At 41.3% G+C, this 24,355-nt stretch overlaps 1 protein-coding gene across 5 annotated transcripts in view; it reads left to right on the top strand.

Annotated features, from left to right (window-relative positions):
* The first annotated feature begins 218 nt into the window (after positions 1-218).
* Positions 219-24,355, top strand: part of ppfibp2b (PPFIA binding protein 2b) — a 77,223-nt gene continuing 53,086 nt past the window's right edge. For 4 of the 5 annotated variants that reach the window (XM_046395019.1, XM_046395018.1, XM_046395021.1 and 1 more), the window contains exons 1-2: positions 220-431; positions 21,413-21,512. In XM_046395019.1, coding sequence (XP_046250975.1) covers positions 21,431-21,512 — 82 coding nt within the window. In that variant the 5' untranslated portion in view covers positions 220-431; positions 21,413-21,430. Of the gene's footprint in view, positions 432-21,412; positions 21,513-24,355 lie in introns of all 5 variants that reach the window. The other variant, XM_046395017.1, reaches the window with a different exon arrangement.

Genomic DNA, 24,355 nt, shown 5'->3' on the forward strand with positions numbered 1-24,355 from the left:
GTTGCGTTAAAGTAAGCTACTAGTTAAGTAATTCACCTACTTGACACCTGTCACCTGGTTTTATTCACAGATAGGCCTACTTTATCGAGCACCGTACCTCAAGTTATTAATTAAAAAAAAAAAGGATCCAATAAGAATCTAATGACCGCCACTTGAGAGCGCGAGATGTAACGAGGGGAGGGGCTCGTGAAGGCATCGTGCCTATCACATGGCAGGTGATAGTTGAGGTTCGCGCTTCAGTGCAACGCAGACGATAGACGAGGGACAGCGCAACAGTTCAGAGCACTTTGCATGTGTGTGTGTGTGTGAGTGTGTGAGTGTGAGGGGCGTGTGCGTGTGTATGTGTGTGTGTTTGTGTGCTCACTTCAAGTGTGTCCCGAAAAGAAAATTAAAGGACTTAGTTGGATAAAGCCTCGGAGGAGTCACATTTCGTAAGTAATGTAACGTTAACTGCGTGATGGTGTTTACAGTAGTTAGTTGTCTGCTTCCGCTCTACACCGTGAGAATAGCCTAGTGTTCTCGGAAAGTGTCACACAGGATAATTCATTCATATGAATATCCTATTATAGTGATAATATGAGAGATATGTTTGCTATAAACTTTGCAACTTTGCGTACCAAACAACAGATAAGTTGTGTTAAGGGGCTGTCTTTAGTGTTGTTCGGTTGTCCACCTTGCAAATTGCCCGATTTTAACATGAGCAGTTTAAGCAGTTTTTAACTATTTCTTTTTTAAAACGCAGTGAAAGTGGTCCGATTTTTCAAGGACTATTTGTGAAAACAGTAATTCAGCGTTAATAATTATTATCTGGACTGCGTGTCCTAGTGAGTTTGAAGTGCACAATATCAGCACAGCTTTCACCCCCTGTAGTTAGATTAACTAGAACACACTATTGCTAAGACTAGAATGTTCCTGTGATAATACTGCAGAGATTCATCTGTATGCTCACGCTACAAGCATTTCAAATTAGTCATGTTGTCATCCCTGTAACACTCATTCACTGCAGTATATATGTGTACTGAGGATTAATTAATATGCACTTTCACTGAATAAGCTCCACTTTTTTCCTCACATAACAGCACGGCTATGAGCGACATGCTTCAGGGTGGGAAACCTGGTACTTTTGTGAGGCTGGTGCCTCTCCGCTTGCTCAGTCATGTGCTGTCAGCTTGGAGCTATTAAATGATGTTTAGTTGCACTGACACATGCTGTGTAATTGCAGATCATCAATTTCTGACAGCGTGAGTAAAGGAGGGAGGGAGGGTGAAAAAGAGGGGGTGCTGATATGCTAATGGAATAATATCAAGGCTGGTGCGTGTCTCCCCTCTGCTGAAGCATCTGCTGCATCTAACACTGGAGAAAGTGTACACACACACATACACACCGATGAGCACGCGCACATACACATACATCACAGGCAGGCGACTTGAGAGAGCTGAAGGCGCCTACTGTCACTGAATACAGCAGGCCGGTGCCTCTTTTCTATTGCAAATCTCATTTAAAAGGGAGACACTTGAAAGGCATCATTGCCGACAGTGAATTGATTAAAGCTGCTTTGGTTAGCACTTGGGTGGCATTAGCACTTAAAAACAACAGACGGAATCAAAACAGAAGCTAAAGTGAAGTGGTGACAGACAAACGCCCTAAATGTATAGCTTTATTATTGATAACACTTTTGACAGTGTTATTAGCCTACTTTGGAGTTGGTTTTAGAGCTCTGTGCACATATGCATGCATCGTGCACACACTGCATCAGTAGATGATGGCACTCATCCCTGTGATCAAAGCCTCTTGTGTAATACCCAGTGTGGTGGTTTTTCTCTGCAGCGGTATAGGTTCAGATGATTGTTCTGTCATCTTAACCACTGCTCCTAATCACAACACCACTGTTGTTCACTGGAGGTAATCTACTGTTCCCGGAAAGGCAAGGAGAGACAGAAAAAGAGCGATGAATAAAAGAAGAAGGAGAGATATAAGGAAGAGGAACAGTGACAGAAGAGAGAGGAAGAAGGGAAGAGCAAAAAGAGAGCAGGAAGACAAAGTCAGGCTGTTAATCTACAAGGAATAATCCTGTGCTTGCTGCGGGAGTGGAAGAAAAGATAGTGGCAGAGAGGGCAAGAAAAAATGAAATGACTGTAGTTTATTAGGAGTTATCTTTGGTTTGCTGTCAAGGGAAAGAAAAGTGGAGGGAAGGGACTGAGAAAGGGAGGGAGCAGAGGAGACGTTAGATTCTTCTCAGGCTATAGTCATGTTCCTGTCTGAGGGAAAAGGAAGTGAAAAGAGCTCATCTTGGCACTCGTTTGAATTTGGAAAAGAGAGAAGAAGAGAGAGGATGTAAAAGAATGGATTAGGATTTTTAATCTTATTTTTTCAGACATTTCTTTACCTGTTTGACAGTCCACACTACCAGCAACACAGCACACAAGCTTGTGAGAGATGAGCCAACCGTTTAACGTGTGAAAAAGGAAAGTGTTGGAGGAAAAGCTCGCTATTCCATATTGAAAATATGCAAATATACTGCATCACCGTGGAGTGTCATGGAGCTTGACACCAACTTTAATCCCCTCGCTGCGTGCTGTGTAGCCTGTGCTGTATATGTGTTTTGGCATGTTCACTTAAAAGCACAACCTCTTGTTCTTGGAAGGAAGAAGCAAGTACAGTAATAAAAGTTGACTCTACTTTAGGTGTTTGATTTTGATGTGGTGTTTAGAAAACCAAACAGGAAGTTTTTATTAGGGACATTATCATCATAGCAATAAGGGAACTTCTAATCTGTGGGCGCCCAAGTAATGTTATATTGTCTGCTGGAAGATCCAGAGATGTAAGTTTTCAGCTGTGGGGAGGCCATAGGCAAAAAAACAAACGAAAAAACAAACAAACTAAAAAAAACTCCAGCGCTCTTTATGGACAAGAATCCGGTGATACCACAACAGTGATAATAACAGTGAGGTCACCCATATTACAGGACCATTCTGAACTCCACGTCGCCCATTAGTCCTGACAATGGACACCTCAAAAGGCATTATCATCATTATCATGCTTGGTCACTTAACAAAGGAAAAAGGAAAAGAAAAACATTAAGCCCATTAATTTATATTTTCATGTGGTTTGATATCAAAATTGAAAGTTTTTCAAAAGCCAAGTAACTCTACTTTCCTGGTAACACCTGAAGGTGTAACTCATACCTGGAACAATCATTCCCATCCCATAAGGTTTCTATGCAATGAAAACGTTGTTACAGTTTAAATAAGACAAACCTTAGCTACAGCTTGACAACAGGAGATATTTCTAGTCAGCCTACCAGTTCAGCTTTATTAATTTAGACTAATGTTACATTGTTAAAACATAAGGTTATATTTTATAAACAGTAACATACATTACATAATTTTCTTTTGAGTAGAGAATTGTGAGTAAATCTAGTGCAGCACTTGCAGGCCTTCCTGTCAGGAGATTCAGTGAGGAGGACAATATTTTCCTCTGTTCCCTGTAACAATTACACCCTCGGTAAGATCAGTCATTAGACCTGAAGACCCCCATCAGGTCAGTTTGAATGTTAAACACGTGGGCTTGGCTACAGGCAGTTTTCAGCTGATGTCTGGGCCATAAACAACAGCTTTGTGAAACTCAAGATCGCAGTTTAAATTCATCAAATATGAATACACATGTCTTCATGGAGCAACGTGAAGTAAAGTTGTGTTAGCGTAGTTAAAGTCTTTGAGGAGTGCGAGTTGAGTGGAGGCAAAGAACAGAGGGATGGATGAAGGGCAGGTGGAAATGTAGAAAGGCCTTATCAACATTACCGAACCGACCTACAGCCACACCTTTTACTCACACCTCTTTTCTGCTCTGGTTTTCATAAACTTGAATATATTTTCAGAATTCACTTCATTAAGACGGCAGCTTTGATTGACTGAACTGGGAAACATTTGAAACAAAAAAAAGTGACACTCATCTTAGTCCAGCAGCGTTGAAAGGGATGGACGGCACAGGAAGCCCAAAGGGAGATAAAGATAAAGATGTTTAGAAAGGAAATTAGCTGTTAACAAACAAATGGAGGATAAAAGCTCGCATTATTTGATTTTATTTCCATTAGCTCTTACTCTTCTGTCTGAGATCAGAGGGTGTGAGACTGATGAGATGATGTAGTTCTTTAGGAGCAGAGCCAGTTTTATTAACACACACACAGAGTTGTTAAACATTTCCACTTTTCAATCATTTTTGTACTGAAGCTGACAATATCATTTTGCACCAGTGTTCAAGATGTGGTATGCATAGTAAATTTGTCCATGACCTTTCTCTAAAAAACCGCTTTAGTCAAATGTATCTTTGTTTGACTGGTCAGAAACGAAATCAAACAGAGCAGCTGACAGGCAGAGGAGAGAGGAGGTGAGGGAGAGAGGGCAGGAGAGCAGCAGCACAGGAAGGCATGCAGGGACACTTTGAGAAAAGAGCTGACAGGAATGAGGACAGAATGGGGACAGCTTCCCTCCAAGTTAGTGAAGAAAATGAACCTATTAAAAGAATTTTTAAAATTAGAGCGTCAACATTTTGAGTAAAATCTGCAAAGACAAAAATTTAAGAAAATTTGTGTGCTACTTTTTTATTCTATGCTGAAAATGCTAATGCAAATGTGTGTAACAGAGAGTTAAACTATTTGGGAAGTGGCTTCAGTTTAATGATTCTCCATGCAAAAGTCCTGCAGCAGCTTTGTGCAGACTTCCCACTGCCAAACCTGTTGTTCCTTCACACAGTGCCAAAGTCTTAAAAAGTCTGGAAGAACCTGCTGCAAACGGTGCTATAGAGAGCAACACTTTGCACACGTTTAAAAGTTTGCCAGGCTTCTTACGCTATTGCAACATGAAGTTTGTTAGCCGGAGCAGTGGAAGGTGTTGTAGGAGCGGATGAGAACTAAGATACCGAACATTTTCTACTTTCAGATTATAAAGTGGGAGGATTTTCTGTTTTTCCCTGTCTCATGTGACATGATGTCACCTTTGGTTTTAAAAGTCCTGAAGACCCATCAGACATTTCTCAGGACTGTGTGGTCTGCGTTTGAATGACATCTCCATCATCCATCCATAATTCTCATATTATTGCCCACCTTCCACCAATGTGAGCAGAGGACTGATTAGCCCCAAAACTGGAAACATCTGACTGCGTGTGGCCGCATCTGACAGGGCATTTAACATGTTGTGACAGACTTTTCTATTAAAAAGAGTACCGTATTTTCACGACGAAAAGGCGCACCGTACGAAAAGGCGCAGTCTCAGTTATGTGTGCAATTATTGTATTTAACACACAGATATGGCGCACCTGAAGATAGGGCGCGGGTTTTATATACACGTTTTATATACCGTACACGTCCGCCCCTGTGTGTATTCATATACTACGTACGCCCGCCTGACAACACACACGTGCATATTTAAAAATAGATCGGGAGCAAAACTGAGTTTGGTTGTGCTTTATTTAAGTATTAATTACAACAACACTAAAACAAGCACATTACCGGTAACAGTCACTCAAACCCATTGAAGTCCTCATCCTCTGTGTCGGAATTGAACAGCTGCGCTAAATCACACATGGCAGGTTCACGTTCCTCACTGTCAGAGTCAGAGTCCGTGCCGTGCGGCTCCCCAGAAATGATGCCGGCTTTAGCAAAAGCTCGAACAACAGTGCCAGCAGACACGTTAGCCCAAGCAGCTACAATCCAGTCACAAACTGTGGCGTAACTCGCCCGGCGCTGCCTTCCAGTCTTTGTGAAACTGTGGTCTCCTTCGGTCATCCACCGCTCCCACGCCGCTCGCAGCCTCACTTTGAACGGCCGGTTCACGCCGATGTCCAGCGGTTGGAGTTCCTTCGTCAGACCTCCCGGAATCACAGCAAGCGTAGCGTTCATCTGCTTCACTTGCTTTTTGACGTCGGCGGTGAGATGGGCACGCATGGAATCACAAACCAGCAGCGATTGTGATGTGTGGAAAAAACCACCCGGTCTCCGTACGTACACCTGCCTCAGCCAATCCTTCATCATTTCCTCGTCCATCCAGCCCTTTTCGTTTGCCTTAATAATGACGCCTGCTGGAAACGTCTCTTTAGGCAAAGTCTTTCTCTTAAAAATCACCATCGGCGGCAGTTTCTGTCCGTTGGCATGGCAGCCGAGCACAACGGTAAACGAAGCCTTTTCGTACCCCGTTGTGCGTATCGCTACCGTGCTGGTTCCCTTCCTTTCCACCGTGTGACTCACCGGGATGTCGAACGTCAGCGGCACCTCGTCCATGTTGGTGATGTGGCTCGGCTGGATGTTTTTGTCGGCGATGTGTCTGCTGCAGAAAGAGCGGAAGTTCGCCAGCTTCTCACAATAATCCGCCGGACGCTGCTGCGCTACCGTCGTCCTGCTCCGGATGGAGAAATGGCACCGCTTCATGAACCGGAAGCACCAAGACGGACCTCCGTGGAAATGTTGAATTTTCATTTCCTCCGCTAACTTTACTGCTCTAAGCCGAATGGTGACCGTCGAAACGCTCCTCCCACCCGCTCTTTGCTCGACGATCCATTGCTCCAGTCTTTCCTCCAGCTCTGGCCACCTTGCCTTGTGTCCGCGGAAACTCAGCTGCGTTTTTTTCACCTGTCGCAGCTCGTTCTCCAGCTTCCTCCACTTGCGAACCATTGATTCGTTAATTTTATATTCTCTGGCGGCGGCTCGATTCCCGTGTTCCTCGGCGTAGCTGATAGCCTTCAGCTTAAACTGAGCTTCGTAAGCGTGTCTCTTTGCCATTTTCAGGGTTGTTAAGACAGCAATGTTCTGCATAAAGCACATACCTGTTCTTTTATACACAAATCACGCACCCATGTTCTCTATCACGTCCGCAGCATCATGGTTCTCACCTACGTCCGCACACAGATAGGGCGCTCTGGACGATAGGGCGCGCTGCACATTTTGAAAAAAATCTAAGACGTTTATATGCGCCTTATAGTCGTGAAAATACGGTAACTGTCAGATTAGAGCTGGATGCAAAACAATGTAGCGATGTATTTATTTACATGGAACTGAAGTAGCAGTCTACATTCACTCCTCTCTTCTTTTGTTACATTCAAGAATCCACTTTGTTTCACCCAGCAAGTGGGAAATTTGCTCAGAATTTGGTTGGTTGTTGTAAAATACATGAAGCCCCTTTGTTATGAACATCAGTATTTGATGTGGATTTGATTTCAGTTTGTTATTTGTCTTAACTCTACCCTCTGTTGGAACCATTCAGTATACATACAGTGCTGACTGGTCTCAGTTTGGGTGTCTGAAAGTCCCACATCTTTATTTTATTGAATCAGGAGGGGATAGTTAAGAGAATTCAGCAGCACTAAATAAATGATGCAGACACACACATGCATACAGAGGGGGGTGAACAGAAACTCCTGAGCGAGTATATTACCAATCATTTTATACAAGGACTTGGATCTCATTTTTATATGAAATTGTTCAATTTCCCTAAGAAGATTTCTGTGAACAGATATAAATGTGTGAATTAGGAGGAGGAGAATGTGATGCAAATGGTATCAGAGCTTTAAATATTTATCTCAGTCACTCGCATTTCTGGTTTAGCTGAAGCCTGTAGCTCTGAGGAGACATGAATTCACATTATCCTCCCTCAAATCAAAATGGAATTTGAAAGCGAACTATAATTTGCATGAGTATTAGTCCTCCCTAAACAGATGGAGTATTAGATTGTTGTGTCTGTATCCTGCAGGAGCACAGCAGAAGTTCCTCTTTGCTACGGAGCAGCAGGACGACACTGATGAAGTGCTTGAGATTTGGATCGGTTCAGCTGAAATGAAGCGTGTTAGTGTGCACGTGCGTGTGTGCGCTCGCTTCTTGATGACGTTTAAGACGAGCAGACGCAGCCTGTGCTTATGTGACTGTAACATTATCCTGTAATGTGATCCGTCCCTGTCCTTGTCTCGTTAACAGGTCGTGACTCTGACTCTGTGTAACTCTAGTCCGCTGTAGCCAAGGTGCCGGCCTCTGAGGTGTAGCGCTCTTTTGACCTGCTTTACAGGCTGTCATCGTGAAGACAGAAAGTTTGATCTCCCTGCCAGCTTGTGCTTAGCATTTTTTCTCTTCATCTGGAAGCGGAAAGTCATTCTCTTTAGACAGATTTGGATGGAGGTTAAAGAGGATGCCGGTTCACTGCACTCACAAGGCTGGTGGCCAGAATCTTTGAGCTCCATGTGAATCATCTGGCAGAGCACAAACGGTTCGTGGCCTCAGTTGGTTTGCTCTGCTGGGGCTCCAGCAGGAGGTGGCTCTGGCATTTACCATTATTGTTACTTTTGCATGCAGTTTGTGATCTTATTTCTTTTGTTGAATGTTTGAAAGGGAATGTTTTTAGATTTTTTAGCCTGATGGTGACAAAGAAAACGCTACAGGCTGAAATGCTGTGTTTTGGCTTAAAGTAGCATTTCACCCAATTTTACACACAAAGGTTAGTTTAATTGTCATGAAGAGTACCTTTCAGGCTGCTAAAATAGTCAGCTAAAATGCTAGAGAAATAAATAACCCATGTGGTGCCATGAGCATGAACTCTGCTTGAAGCTGGAGAAAACTGATTTATAGTTAAATGCTGTGGGCATGCAGTTGGAAAGATGTGGGCATTTATGGTCAAGGACATGGGTGTATTATAAGATGGTGATCCCAGACCAGAGATGGCTCCTATTCAGCTGCTCACTTTTTGACTCACTGAGATGACGAAGCGAACCCATGCATATTTTTTTCCAGACAAAATGTATGCATATTGGGTATGACTTTAGAACAACCAGTGATATTTTACCTCTAAAGTTTAAGTTTTTGTTTCATACTATATATGCCAATATGTGAATGCTCACACGCCTCAGTAGCCTTGGCGCCTGCTGTTCCTCCCATGATGCTTTGTTTTGTCATCTCATCAGCTTTAACACATGGCAGAATGAGTCAACTATCCAGCAATCCAGTTCATTACTCTCAGTGGCTCCCATTGGCTTTGTCCATTCCCAGCTAACTGCTGATTGGTTAGTCCCAGCTGTCACATGAGCTTGTGGCTGTCTTTAATGTGTATGTATTAAGTGGTGTTGACATGTTGTTTTTACAGCACTGGCTCGCTGACACTGGTCTTTGAGCTCTCCGCTGGTTTCTACGCCCCAGGCTATGTCAGGGCTTCAGAATGCACTGGAAAATAAAATCTGCTGCGGAAAGACAAAACTGTCTGCCACAGCTGTACCTCCTATTCCAGGTGTTGCTAAGAATGTGATTTTAAGGTTTCTTTTTGTTGGAAAGCAAAAAGGAGAAAAAAATTGAAATGGCCCACATGAGAGAGAGAGAGAGAGATTTAAAAAGGCAATTTTAGTTTCAGTATGAGGCTAATAATATACTGTTTCTTCAGGCAAGGAATTTATGTGAGTCTGCTCTCCTGTGACTACTGTCCTGTAGTTGTAAAAAGAAAAAAAAACTTGGAACACTTTTGGTCTTTGAAAACTTCAGCTTTATATCCTTTTTATTTTTTATCTTGAGGCCTTAAGGCAGAGATAAGATGATGCGTCGCTTGTGTCAGTACACCTCTGCGCCACCTCCTCCCTAAAAAGAGGTCTTACACCTGTATGATGGTGATTGGTTTTATTGCTGCTTGTATTGTTTATGTGTTCCTGCACGGTGTGTTCCGGAGGCCCTTTCTGTTCTTTATTGCATTTACTGTAGATTCATTCGAAATGAGAACAGAAATAATGATGTCATGTGCCTGAGCCTCGTACTTGTGTTTGTTAGTGGTTTAAGAGCCTCCAAGGAAGGGAAGCTGTTTACAAGAGCTTTAGAGTATTGGGTGTGGATATGTATTGATGTTCAGTCAATAGTACAGTTTTGTCTCTTTTTCGGGCGTAACAATCCTGAAATGATCTTACAGAGCCTTGGCTTCTGCCTGTCGACTCATGGTATTCCAATTGTAGTTGAGCCACTTTCTGGTGTGACTGGACCATAAATGTTTTTAGAGTGTAACCTTAAACTGTCAACATACCTTTGTGTTCTGCAGGAAATCTACTCTTGAAAAGTCTTCACTCAGTATCACGAAAAGTGGCTGCATCCTACTGCACCCTTTAGCAAAAATACTTTCAAACCTTGACGCTGAAATAAAAACTGTCATATGTATAACATTACATCTTTTCAGTGTTGTGTGAAGCATCACACATCTGCCATGTTTTTGAAGATAAACACGATCTGTGTGTTTAGCTGCTGGTTTCACGTTACAGAAATTCTCCGTTGCTGACACAGCAGTTGTTGACCACACGGTTTAAAATATCAAAAGGAAGAGGAACAGTGCAAGAATTGAAAACCAGAGAACCTGAGAACCAGTACTGTATGTATGCGAGGCTGCTATGGTGCCCTACCTGACAAACTGGCTCTCACTGCTGCTGCACAGTACTCTGCATCTGTGTGTGAATGTGTGTGTGACAAAGCCTTGTAACCTCTCTTGTCAAAGTGATTTCACTCTGGTCATCACACACACACACACACACAGAGGCACACACTTCCATGTATGAGACCTAACCAATGATCATTTGTTAGTGAACTAGTGTGGTGAGGTGAAAAGCTACATATGACCCTGTAGATTTTGTTTGTGTGACAATCAACCATGTCTGGGTCTTTCTTTTCCCTTTTTATGTAGAAACCAACCTGTGCTGTACTGATTTTGCTCATTCAAGACAAGACAATGACAATGAACTTGTATGTTGTATGACGAGCTAGATTTCTAAGAAAGTAAAAACGGCTCCAAATAGACTACTGACACACTGTGCATATATTGTTCAGTTGCCACAATAAAGATAAACAAAACTACAGCATATTCATCATATTTGAAGTGAATAACAATGACTGGAACATAACTGCTTCTAAAGAAAAAGTCCTAAATGATCAAAAATACACAATATAAACAAAAGTATTGGAACACCTGATCATCACGCCAACAGGGACTTTAATGACATCACATTTTAAACGCACAGACAGCTTTGCAGCTTTAACAGCTTCCACTCTTCTGGGAAGACTTTCCATAAGATTCTAGAGTGTTTCTGTGGGATTTTTTGCCCATTCATGCAGTAGAACATTTGTGAGGTCAGACACTGATGTTGGACCAAAAGGCCTGAATCACAATCTCTGTTCCAGTTCGTCCCAAAGGTGTTGGATGGGGTTGAGGTCAGGACTCTGTGTGGGCCAGTCAAGTTCTTCCACACCAAACTCATCCAGCCATGTCTTTATGGACTTTGCTTTGTGCACTGGGACACAGTCATGCTGGAATAGAAAAGGGTCTTCACCAAACTGTTGCCACAAAGTTGGAAGCATAGCATTGTCCAAAATGTGTTGGTATGCTGAAGCATTAAGATTTCCCTTCACTGGAAGTAAAGAGCTGAGCCCAACTACTGAAAAGCAGCCCCATGCCACACCTGAGCTCAACAAAAAAGAGGTATGACTGCATACTTTTGTATATAGTGTAGGTGAATCTGTAGTAAACAAGCTGTCTTTACTTCTGTGTTCACCTCAGTTGTAAACTAGATTTCATTGTTCTTTTGCTAAGAAATAAGCCCAGGAGATCCTGTTACATGTGTTAATACAGAATTATATATATATAATCAAACAAACTGGTAGCTATGTCCTTTCTTTCATTCATCTCCCTTAAATCTCATGCTCTACAAGCAAGTCATTGCTCATTCTGTAGCACTTTCACCACACTGTAGAGGTTGGACAGATGCGGTGAATTTCTGCAAATCTGTATCATAAACCAAAGTCACGCACGTGAACAGACAGGCACTAGATACTGCTTTACCTCCGTATTACATAGACTGCCTTCATCTCTGCTTTAATTGCAAGCAGTAATGGCAATGGTGCCCCATAGTCCCATACAGCTGGTTGATTTGTTTGTATTACCAAAACCGATACAGTACTTGTCCGAAGTTTTAGGACACCCCAATTTTTCCAGTTTTTATTAGAAATTATACAGTTTAATGCCTCATTGTACTCTTAAATGAAAGCATAGAACAAATAAACAATTGAAGTTAAAAAAGAAATCATGGAATCAATTTATCAACCAAAAATGTATTGCAAACTTTTGACTCATCAAAATAGCCACCTGTGGCAGATATAACAGCTGAACACACTCGTGGCATTCTTTCTACAATGGAAATAAAATATTCTTCAGAAAGTAGCAGAAGTTCCCATAAATGTGTGGCACTTGTAGGTTGCTTTGCTTTCACTCTTCTGTCCAGTTCATCCCAAACCACCTCGATGGCATCTTTAGTCTTTAGACTTTGCTGGCCATTCCATGTTTTCAAGCTTACCATCTTCTTCTTTTTTCCTAAGGTAGTTCGGGCATAGCTTGGACTTATGTTTTGGGTCATTATCTTGCTGTAGGATGAACCCCTGGGTGCATACCAGAGGGTACTGCATGGCGCTGCAGAATGATGTGGTAGCCATTTTGGTTCAAGGTGCCTCTCACTCTGTACAAGTCACCGATCCTGGATCCAGCAAAACAGCCGCAGACCATCACACTTCCTCCTCCATGTTTGACAGTTGATGTCACACACACACACACACACATCCTTTCGCCTACTCGACAGCATACAAAAATCCTTAGTGATGAACTTTGAAGGCTTGATCAACCTCCCTGCAGTAGAGCTTTAAGTTGTTAACCCATTTCTTGTTCCCTGAAATAGGCCTTTTTGCATAATTCTGAAATGTACATTGTTTTTCAGTTTTAGGTAACCTTACCTTTATTGATCTAACTCTAATTTTATCATTAAAGCTAACACCAGTCATTTGACTACTATGATGTGGTGAAGAAAATGACAACACTACCAGGAAAGAGAGAGAGAGAAAGGAAGATTTTCAGGCTGAACTTAAGGACAGGACAAGGAACATCCTCATCTTAAATGTCAGTGGTCCCGTCACATTGATGTTAATTGGTGAAGAATCTGGTGTTTCTTGTTGGCTTGGCTCCCGTCGTACACACACACACACACACACACACACACAGTTGTATTTACCCTGTGTGACAGGAGGGCCTGGGGGGCTTAGGTCTGGCCTCTAGCTGGTGACACTAATCCAAACAGGCTAAGCCAAATGAGGAGGAACAGTAAACTCAAACACACACACACACTCTTGTGATGTGTTTCTCTGTGTTAATGTTTAACCCTTCTTCTCAGCCGTACAGGTTCACATGCATTCTGGCATTTCCTGTCCTATTGATCGAACCTGAAGGTTTCGGTCATGCTGGAGTTTCAGATATGCAGGTTTCCCACTTCACAAAACAATGGCATCTTTCTGTAGATGTTTGACAAGTATGTTAACTTAAAATTTCACACGCTGAAACACCTGTCTTTCTGCTCAGGTGTTAGTGATTAATTCTGAAGAAATGTTTGCATCCTGAGCTTTCCCCAGTGAGTTTTGGTCACTGCGGAGGTAGTATTATTTTAACGTGATACTCTTATGTAACCATGAATACTCTTTTGAGAAGATTTCATTATTTGCATATGTAATGTATGCACATCCAAATGTCTTGGCCAGACTGTGTATATATGTGAACACACTGGAATAATGTTCCCAACCTTCTGTTCCTGTCAGGAAAGTTAGAAAACAAACTGCAGATGGAACATTTTCTTCTCATAGATCTCAACTGTTACCGGTTCACTGCCTCACTTCCCAAATAATTTCCCTTTGTGTTACAATCAGGAATGCAATGAAGGGTGAATCCTCCTTTATATCCTCCTTTATATCTGCTAGAATGAAAAGTAAAAAATAAATCTTACACATGCAAATTCATACTGTGTCATATATTTTATTCAGCAGTATCAAACATCAGTCAGACAAGAATATATTTACATGGTTCTTTGGAAAAGCTATAGTATTTAGAGTTTACACTGCAGTGCATTTATATTATCATTTCATGTATAATATGCCACATTCTCAGTGAAACAATGAAAACACAGACTGATAATGGTGTAGTTAAGTGTCGGTGCCATCACTGTTGAGAATATTGTCTGAGAATTAATAGTAATACTTTCACTTTTGAATTCGGATTTCACTTAGAAAAACAGGTTGTAAGAGTAAAGTTGTCTATCAAATAGTAATGGGAAAAGAATTCCCGCTTACACATTTTGCTTTTTCACATAACAGTTAGTGTTGCAGGGATTCATCCATTAGCTGGTCAGCAGAAAATCAATTGGCCATAATTTTAATGGATTAGTTGTTCAAAATCATTAATCAAATGTGGGGATTTGCTGCTTTTCTCTGTTTCCTATCATTGTAAATTGAATGTCTTTGAGATTTGGCCTCTTTGTCAGACAAAGTGAGCTGTTAGACAGATTAACAGATTAAATGATTAGTGCTGTGATCAGAATCCTTCCTCATAATGTTATAAGCAGTTTTGCATCATTTTGTGTCCCATAAACTTCAAACTCTTGGGTTGAGTCTGTTACTCAGTCTTTACTTCCCGCATCATATTTCATAGTTGCACTATATCCCATATTGTTGTCTTTGAATCATTGTTTTATTTTTGCCCTCAGAGCAGCTCTGCCTCTGAGATCAAAAAGTGCACTGAATTATCTGTCACAATGTTATCATTATGAGAGCTTCTCTGGAGCTTTTCCGCTGACTGAATGACTGAATGAATGATGGACTGACTTTGGGGAAATTAACATGAAAATGGAAAATGAGTATGTTTCACCGACTTACAGCCCAGTTGTGGGTGCCTGTGTGTCTCCATCCTCTTCTGATTACACTAAGTCAGTTTGGTGATAAGTAATAAGCCCTGCTTGTGATGATAGTCCAGAGGCTAAGTGTCATACATCAGTCCGCTCAGCGTCAGCTCATATCAGCTCCGCTCTTTGCCTTTGTTGAAGGAGCTCTGCCTTGGGTAAAATCTCTTTACCGCTGTCGCTTTACAGTTTATCTTTGCCTTATTATCTTTTTGTTTCCGTCACCATGTATCTCTTTGTCTCTTATAGTGCATTTAGTTGCATCATGTCTTAATACTTGAATGCTGGTAGTCACTACATCCCAAACCCAAAGCTGGCAAAGAACATAAAGCTTATTTCACATATAGTTTCCAGTTCCAGTTCCCCAGTTTCCAGGGCCCAGACCAGGATTCGAACCTGGAACCCTCTTGCTATGAGGCAACAGTGCTAACCACTGAGCCACCGTGCCGCCCACATACAAGAAATGTTACTGAAAATTCCAGGGATAGACTTGCATTTGTGAAAGGAGCCTTGCAGGTTTGCTTGAAGTCATTTGTCACGCTGGCATTTGTTCATTCAAATTGTCAGGGAAACCTATAGACACAGTTCATTTACAGGTTTTATCTATTTATCTTAGCTGTTGGTGCCCTTAGGCAAGTGGTTACTCTGATGATTACTATAGTTAAAGCTGCTCCACAGCAGGAATGTGGCAGTACTGGACACCTTCCAAGTGGGAATTTGTGTAACAACTGTAGCCCTGCTAACTCTCCTTCAGGCTGTTGCTACAAGATAAAAGCTGTGCAGGGAAGTTGTGTGTTTACAGACCCCAATTTGTTTCGTAAGTCTGCAACTCCCTCACTGAAATTAATAACCGTGTGAAATGACTAATCGGCCTTGTGACAATCTTCTCATTAAATGAGAAATGAAAGCCCAGGCAATCATTACAGTTTAAGGTTTCGCACAGGCTGTTATCTCCTCATGCAAAGTATTGACACTTCCTCTTTCTTAGACAAAATCATAACAGAAAGTGGTGCTTTGCTGCAATATCTGCTTGAAGGTCAGAGCATTGTAAGTGTTTGAAAGCACGTGGTGAAGAGCACAGGGCCGTGTTGTGATGTGATTATAGCTGCTCTGACTTGTTTGTTGTTCCTCTACCCTTCGTGTGACTCTTGTCAACAGCACACTAGTTCAGACATGGAAAGACCGACTCACTGTGTGCTCAGTGTGCAACAGTCTGTACTGTAGTGTATTATTATGATCACACCAGCCTTAGATCAGTTTACCCAACTTTTAATTTCACAATTTTTCCAGTCCCACACTCCTTATGACTTAAATTTATTGCACACATTAAATAAAAATGAGCTCATCATGGTCTTTTAAAGGAGAAGGATTTGAAGTAATGTTTGAATGTTCGTGTTGCTGTTTGTTAGCCTCATGATGATCATTGACTGGAAGTCATGTGTTGTTTTGTGTTATGGTTCATTACCCTCACTCTGAGGGCAAAATAGATTACAGCAGAAATGAGAGCAGAAGTCAACCGGGCTGACCAGAGGATAGCACAGAGCACAATCAAGGGAAAACGAATCAGATAATGTATGGAGACAGCAGAAAACAGAGCCATGTTTCCTTGAGAGGACTGAGCAGAGTTGAATCAGATGCACTTTTGCAGGACTAAATAGGACAATAAAGAGCAGAGCAGTTCAACACAGAGCAGTACAGATGAGCGCAGCGCTGGGAGTCACATGAAAATATATATTCCTACTCCCCCAGCAGTCATGCATCAGCCACGGTTCACGGATCACAAACTACCCACAGCCATACACTAGAAAAGATAATCTAAGCAGTGTTCAAGCCCACAGACTTAGCTCTGAGATGATACTTCTTATGGCTTTCCTCTCTCGTCTTTGTCTGTGTTTTGGGCTAGTAGAAATCCTGAGGAGAAAGTAGCCCATTTATAGAAAAATAATCTTACAATATAAAAAAAAAAAAAAATGTTATGCTTCTTATTGTCACTTCACAACACAGATGGTGCAGTGCATGGTCATGCCAATAGAAGCCGGAGCATTCAAGAGCAATGAGCTGTGAGAAATGGTGATCTTAATTCCATATTTTGTCCAAAGCACTTTGTTTAACCAAGTTGTGTTAAAGTCAAGTGCAGCATGTTTGACCTCAGTGAAAATCAACACAAACTGTGGGAGTGTTGATCCATTGCTGTAACTCCTATATAGAGCTGTTTGCAAAATTACTATCACGTGGGCAACAGTTTAATTCTCAGTTTCCACACTACTATAATTGGCCACCTCATCTTCTCACACAACATGGCTTCCTGCTGTCACACTCATTAGGAACATGTCCCAAAAGCTGACAAAAGAAAGCTGTTTTGGATCCAGAGAATTACTACACTTCAGCAAATAGCTACCTGCATGACAAATGGTCAACGTGCACACAGTGCTGACACATCCGGTTCACTAGTTCATGAACACAGTGGAGCATTTAGCAATCCTTCTGAGGAGCTGGTGGACACCAAACCAGAGCACAAAGGAGAGAAATATCGGACGTGTAAATAGTGGAAACGTTTGCTAAGTCATTAGTTGTAACAACTCAGAGTCAGTGTTGAATGTCACTTTAAGTGTCTTTGTTGATGTGCAGCACACACACACGCACACACACACACACACTCGTTCTTTCCTGTCCGCTCACCTGTTTGTCTTCCTCTTCTTTCCCGCCTGTCTCTGTCTCTTCTCTCTTGTATAGGGATCTGTGTGTGGTTAAGTTTTACCGAGGAGAGGAGTGAGGCTGGAGTAAAGCAGAACACACACTGCTTTGTTTCCTGCTCTCTCACACAGGTGCAGTACATGGGAAAGATCTGCTGATATGATTGTTTGCATTCAGGGCCCTAGCAGCACATTCATGGATAAGAACTGGAAAAAGCCCACGTTGTGTTGAGACTTTGGCTGGCTGATTGAACATTACAACACCTGAGCTTAAGTTCATCATTGTTTTGGTGTTTGAAAGTTGACACAATATTAGTGTTTTTTTCAGTTTATCTTCAGAGTGGAACATATTGTTCTGAAACCAGCGGGTGGTGTGTGTATGGGGGGGTATATGACCTAAATTGTATGTCATGAACGTCTTTTTTCTTATTAGTATTAAAAAACAAAAACAACACTCTGCTCAAATATGAGCTTTCCCTTATATACTTTCACTCCATTGGCATTGTGAGGGAACATATCTTAAGGAATAAAAAAATGATGAAAAATTCTATGTTTATTGGTTTCAAATAGGAACACAAATGAGGCCTGCATATGTTTTGGAAAGAAGAGACTGCCCCACAATGTAGGAGGTTAATTAGTAAATGTGATTCATTCTCAGAGTTAGACAAGGATTAACATTGGATCAAAGTGCCCACACATGATCAGCAGTAAAATCTCTCCACACTGGCTGTTCCGTTGCTTTTCTGTTCCAGTGCTTAGCTGAATGACAGATTTGTAATTGCATGACACTTTTGATAAAGGTAGGTGCCACCTGCCATAAACATTCATCAAAGCAGTTCTTGCCACTATTCAGAGCAGAGTTTGGCACTAGTCCACAAATCCTGGAAGATTTCAGTGTCCCAGACAAAACGGGAGAAATTACAGTCAAATATTATCATTAGCACGAAGTGTCTGAGACTCAACATGCAGCTATCTTTCTCTTTTAATGCAATTTAAACTGTGCTTATATCCACACAGAAAGTAAAGCAAGTGTTTATGTTATTTGTCATTGCTGGGATTCTTAGTGTTTAATCATTCCAAACAGAACCAACACCAACTTTACTGACCACTAGCCATAAGCTAGAAAGCAACGGCAGGCACCAAGAGTGTGTGAGCTCCACACTACATGAGTAGCAGATATGCTTTGCATTGATTATAACTGGGCTTAACATTTGGTGTGAATACAAGGGAGTTATTTTCACCAGGCATTATGAGAGATTTGAATATGTCTGACTTTACCATATTTTTCATAAGTTTTCAGCTGTAGGAATGACAGAATTTAATATGTCCTATCAGCACCTGATAACGCTTTTTTCACTCTTCCTGAAGTTGTTCAGATTGTGGTTGTGCAGAGAGCCAGCTTGCCTTGTGACTCAGAAGAGAAAGCTGTCAACATTGAGGCGGGTGCAGTTGTGAGAAACAGGTTGTCCTGTTTGACAAACTAGTTTTTCTGGAGTGGATCTTTCTTCATAGGAAAAGGCATGTCTGTTCATCTACCAAGACATGAATGTGAAATCAAGGAGCTCAGACAAAGTGATTTTGTTTCACAAGGATTCCTGATGAATACCTGCTGGCACTGTCAGATTGTTGTTGCTCTATCGATCATTTGACTCTACAATAACTATTTACAAAACCCTCCTCTTCATGTATTTACCTTACTTATTCTTTTACACAATTCTGAAAAATGCAGAATACATTGGACGATAGGTTGCAGATCTATGGTGGCCCCGATTGCTCAGTCCTTACCAGTTTGACAACACGTGAACAGCATTTAGAAACAAAATCATTCCCTTCACAGCTAAAATATGTGGTTAAAATCGAGACTCAAGATATCAAATATTTATTTCTGAAACAGTTCCATTCTTTAGACATTTCTTCGCCGAGATTCAAAGATCACGAGGAGATCCAGAGAGCATCACACACACAGACACACCCTCATTATTCACTGTGTTCTGTCTCCCACTGTCTTTCCCTCAAGCACGCACGCACGCACGCACACACAAACCCATCAAACTCATTTCCACACACGTAGCTGCTGTACAGATTGTGCAATCTGGGAGACAGTGCACAGGGTTGTTTCAGTTTGCCTTGCCAGGACAGTAATCTCTATTTCAGCACCTTTACATTCACACAGTCACAAAGGAGCACACAGTTGTGAAAACCCCACCATTTCCTTGCTTACGCACACTTTCCCATCTCACACACACATAGGCAACACAAAGGCGTTATTGTCCTGTTGAGGTCAACCGTTGTCTCAGTGCTGTTGAACAGAGTCAGTCTGTCATAGTGTCTGAATGGTGCTGTCACCCCCTGCCTCAATTAAACTAATATAGATTCATTTTAAAAATAAATTAGCCAGCCTTTTTCTCCAAGTACACACATCTGCATGTATACACACACACACACACTTTTACTGCACACACACGGCGCCACAGTGTTACTGTAAGTCCATTGACTGTGTTTTATACAGCATGAGTTGTGGCTGTGAATGTTAGCGCTAATGTAGATGAGCATTAGGCTGCTCTGTGGGGGGGGGGGGGGGGGGGGTTGTACTCCCAGGGCATCAGTACATTACATCACTGTCCTTCCCCCTTCATTTCTGCATGTTGATGTCAGTTTGTCTATAAGTCATCATGACAGCGAGACAGAGGGATGAGGGCCTTGAAGGAGAGATGACAGAGAGGGGATGAGTGCCAGGCAAAGAAGGGATGACAGGAAGGAGGATGGGTGCGGTGAAAAGCAGGAAAAAGGGATGGCAGGAGATGGAAGGGAAGCCGGAGGCAACGATGACGGATGAGGAGTCTATCCTTCTTCGAGGAATTAAAAATGTGTTAGTGTGCATGTGTAATCATTCCTGGTGGTTTTCAAAGACAAGAGTACATATATGGCTTACATGGATATGTAGAAAATAAAAAATAAACACTGTGATATAACGTCAGTGTGGAAATCCACAAAGCTTAACCTAAGTTGTGCTAACCTAACCTAAATAATGTGAAAATCTTGGAACTTTTTGGACCTCTGTTGGTGAGCAGTAGAAATGCAGCAACATCAGTAGAATTTAACTGCAAGTAATGTTTTATTATCTATTAATCGGCTGATTATTTTATTGATTAATCTATTGAGCATTTAGTCAATAAAATGTCAAAAAAAGTGAAAAATTCTCATCACAGTTTTCTAGAGCCCAAAGTGACATCTTCAAATAGCTTATTTGATCCAATCAACAGACCAAAACCCCAAGACACTTCATTTACCATCATGAATGACAAATAAGCAGCAAATGTCAGACATTTTTGCTTGAGAAACTGAAACAATCAGTTGATTATCAAAATCTTTTGGTCAACAATTTCATTATTCAACTTCTTGCTGCAGCTCTAATTAAATTCTTACTCATCCTTTTAAATAATCAATCTCTCAATATTTTATGGCCACTTATTATCTGGAAAACTACTTATTGCTGCACATAAGTAAGTGTTAATGGGGGTTTCATAGCCATAGTATATCACTGTATACTGAAAATCTTGAAGTATGAAGTATGCATGCAAAGCAATGCAGAGGTCTCCTTGTTGAAATTCTTCTATTTGTGACACTTATTCATACATTTGTGTCTTTGCGTTGGAATATTGGATTCTTGAAATTCATAGAAAGTTCAGATCTATTATCCTTACTTGGTTAGAGCTGGTTTTGACCGTCCACATCTCCACTCCTGATTTCTTGTGTTTCCATGCATTACATCAGCTTAGTCTCAAATTGCATTAATACAAACTATGCTTATGTTTCACAGATTTCACAGATGTTTGCAGAACCTCTCTAGTAAACCCTATCATTTCTGTTTTTGAAGTGTCAGCATTCTTTACATAATACACTATATATAAAGCCAGTGCACAGTAAGTTGCTAATAAACCCAGTCTCTTCCTTGTCCACAGAGCATCACCTGAGATCTGATGCTTCCTGCCATCACCATGGAAACGGAGGCCAGTCAGATGTTGGAGGCGGCGCTGGAGCAGATGGATGACATCATCGCAGGTAAGAGCTATGAAGCAGCGGTGTTGTCTTTGGGAGAAGTGCACTGTCCGACTCATCCCTGCATCAGAGTGACCCTGCTACACATAGCCGATAACAGATCTGTCAGCGAGTCAAACTGTTCAACAGGCTGCTTTGGTCTGGTGTACTGTCAAGAGCAGGAAAGCCTCTAGGCACCATTCAGTTACAGTACATCCAATTACTTACTACATTCTAATTCTGTTTAGACAGAATTAGTTAATATCAATAACATCAGCAGCTTGTCTTGTACCAGTGTGTGCATCAATTAATGTGTTTTTTTGATAGAAATTACCATATCACAGTTTTGTCTTAGTAGGTTTTCTTTTACTTCATTGATATAGAGGTGCCATAGGTGTCGGGGCACATGTGTTGTGGTGTTGATGTTGGCGTTGTTAGAGACAACATGGACCAAAAACTTGCCAACCTTAACAAAGCTTAAGTGGGCAAGTGGTCTTCCATAGAACAGAAATGAAACAATAAAAATTCCCAGCTTACATTATGAGGCTTTGACGTTCACTCAAACTGCAGTTAGCACCTTCCTTGTGCACACTTTCATCTGATCAGCCAACTGTGGGTTCTCTTTTGCATGCAGACCCAATTTTACCAAGGAGTTATTACTTGCTAACATTATTGAGTTGCAGTAAGTTAGTTTACAGGAAGCTGTAACTGCCTCACAATAAAAGCATAGTGGAAAGGATTTCATATGCTATCTATCTGAATAATCTGGTATAGAGAGAGCTGTAATGAGATGTCATGTGTCGTTTGAATAGTGCATAATTAACAATATGCATGTGGCTGTTTATCTCACTATTGAGACCACTGAGAGTGAGATAATTTCACACCCTCAACTCTATGTGATGAAGGCCCTTTGTGGTCAAAATGTCAAGTCTATGCTTAATTAAAGAAAAACTGGAATCAAGACAGCAGCGTGCAGGTGCATTTTGTTTGTAACATTTTCTACCAAAATAAATAAATGAAAAGAGCTAATATATGGATGGATGCCACATAAATTGCGACTTCAGCAAATTTCAAAATTTAAAAACTTTGCACAAAAATCTAGTGTACTGTGACACTGCCTCATTTTCTGTGTTAATATGTGTTTTACATGTATGTGTGTTATTTGTGTGTGCTTTTCTGTCTATAACTGGGGTCATGTTTGCTGCAGTCAGTTCAACCTTGGCTAAGAACATTTAACAAGCCTGGTAAATGTTTAATGTGGTGCAGTGACAGTATGTGGGGAAACCAAGGTTGAGCAGAGCACAGGGTCTCTTCACAGAGGAAATGAGACAGAGACAAACGGACTTTGGCTTGTTTTAAGTTCCTCAAAATTAGAATGTTTTCTGTGACTAATAATTATCAGCTATGTGAAAAAACACATTTTTGATTAGGTTCCCTGCACTCCTGCATCAGGGTTTGCGCAATCTCACCCTCAGAATCAGCATGCTGGTTGACCACAGACTGTACAGCACAAGTGGACAAAAGTGAGTTTACAGGTACCACTGCTGCATCTGAAGCTCACAGAGTCACTGGCTGTTTTCCCAAAACATCCATCGAGTGCTCACTGAGTTTGCCATTTCAGCTCTCTGTGACCACAAATAGAAATACATTATAAATCCCATTAGCGATAACATCAGCCAGTCACAAACAAGGAAATTAGAGACACTTATCAACAAAACTTAGATATGTCGGTCATATTGCGTTCCATGATCAGCAGTTCTTTTCTCCCTGGTTAAGCATCGTGTCAGAAAGCGCCCCTCTGGTTAATGATTTTGATAATCGTATTGATGCTGATGTGACAGAGAGCAGGAAAAGTATGACACACACTGGCTCCACGAGCATCGCTCTTTTATTGTGAGGGTGTTTCAACCCTAACTTGTTCTGACCTTCTTTGAGAGAAATAATTACAGGCCACAGGCCAGACTACAATGTTGCTAATTTTACTTTTAAAAAGAAATGATTAAACTTTACAATTTCCTCTCAAAATAAAGTGCTCTGCAACTCGAGAGCTACAAACAACAGTTAACTGAAAATGAGCTGTACACCCAGCTTTATCTGACATATTTTACTTCACCAAACAAAAGCAGATAAAACCGATTTATATAATAAAACAAATGTCAGTTGCTTATATCATTTTACAGCATGCTTATAAATTCACCAGGACTGAGGTAATTTATCAGATCGCTGAAGCCACCATTCTCAGCTATGGAGAACAGCTGATCAATCAGGGTCATGGAGGCCATCATTTTCCTCATAGTTGCTTTGGTCTTTTCACTCCTCAGACCAATGAGAGAAACTGCTGGCTTGTGTCTGGCACTGAGCTCTGGATAGCTTTAGCTTTAGCTGCTTTTCCTTTGCTAGCTTCTTCAAGCATGCAAGTTCAGCTGGCTGATGGCGTTTTTAAGTGTCTGATTTGTTTTCATGGTAGTCACCCACGGTTTACTTTGGCCTTACATGTATTACAAATTCCGAGCTTTGTGTCCTCTTCACTCACAGTGAAGAACGTCCACGCTAAACACATGTTTGTGTGCGTTTGTGATATTATTGCCTGCACTGCTCAGCGTATGTACATGCTTAAAATGGACCGGCTTGGCAACAGAAATACGAGAGGCTGACTGGCTGGTCCAAGAATGCTGAAAACCGACTGATTCTGGTGCCTGGGCGGTCCATTGTTGCATCTCTATGTAAAAGTTACCTCCTTCTCCTACCATCTCAGTTCCAATAAATAAAATTAAAACATTCATCTTAATCAACCCTGAGAAATGGCAATTATCAAGTATTGCATGAACTGAAAAAAATCACCTCCCTGTTGAACAAGTAAGTATTAT

Source organism: Scatophagus argus, chromosome 7, assembly GCF_020382885.2.
Source record: "Scatophagus argus isolate fScaArg1 chromosome 7, fScaArg1.pri, whole genome shotgun sequence".
Classification (NCBI taxonomy): Eukaryota; Metazoa; Chordata; class Actinopteri; family Scatophagidae; genus Scatophagus; species Scatophagus argus.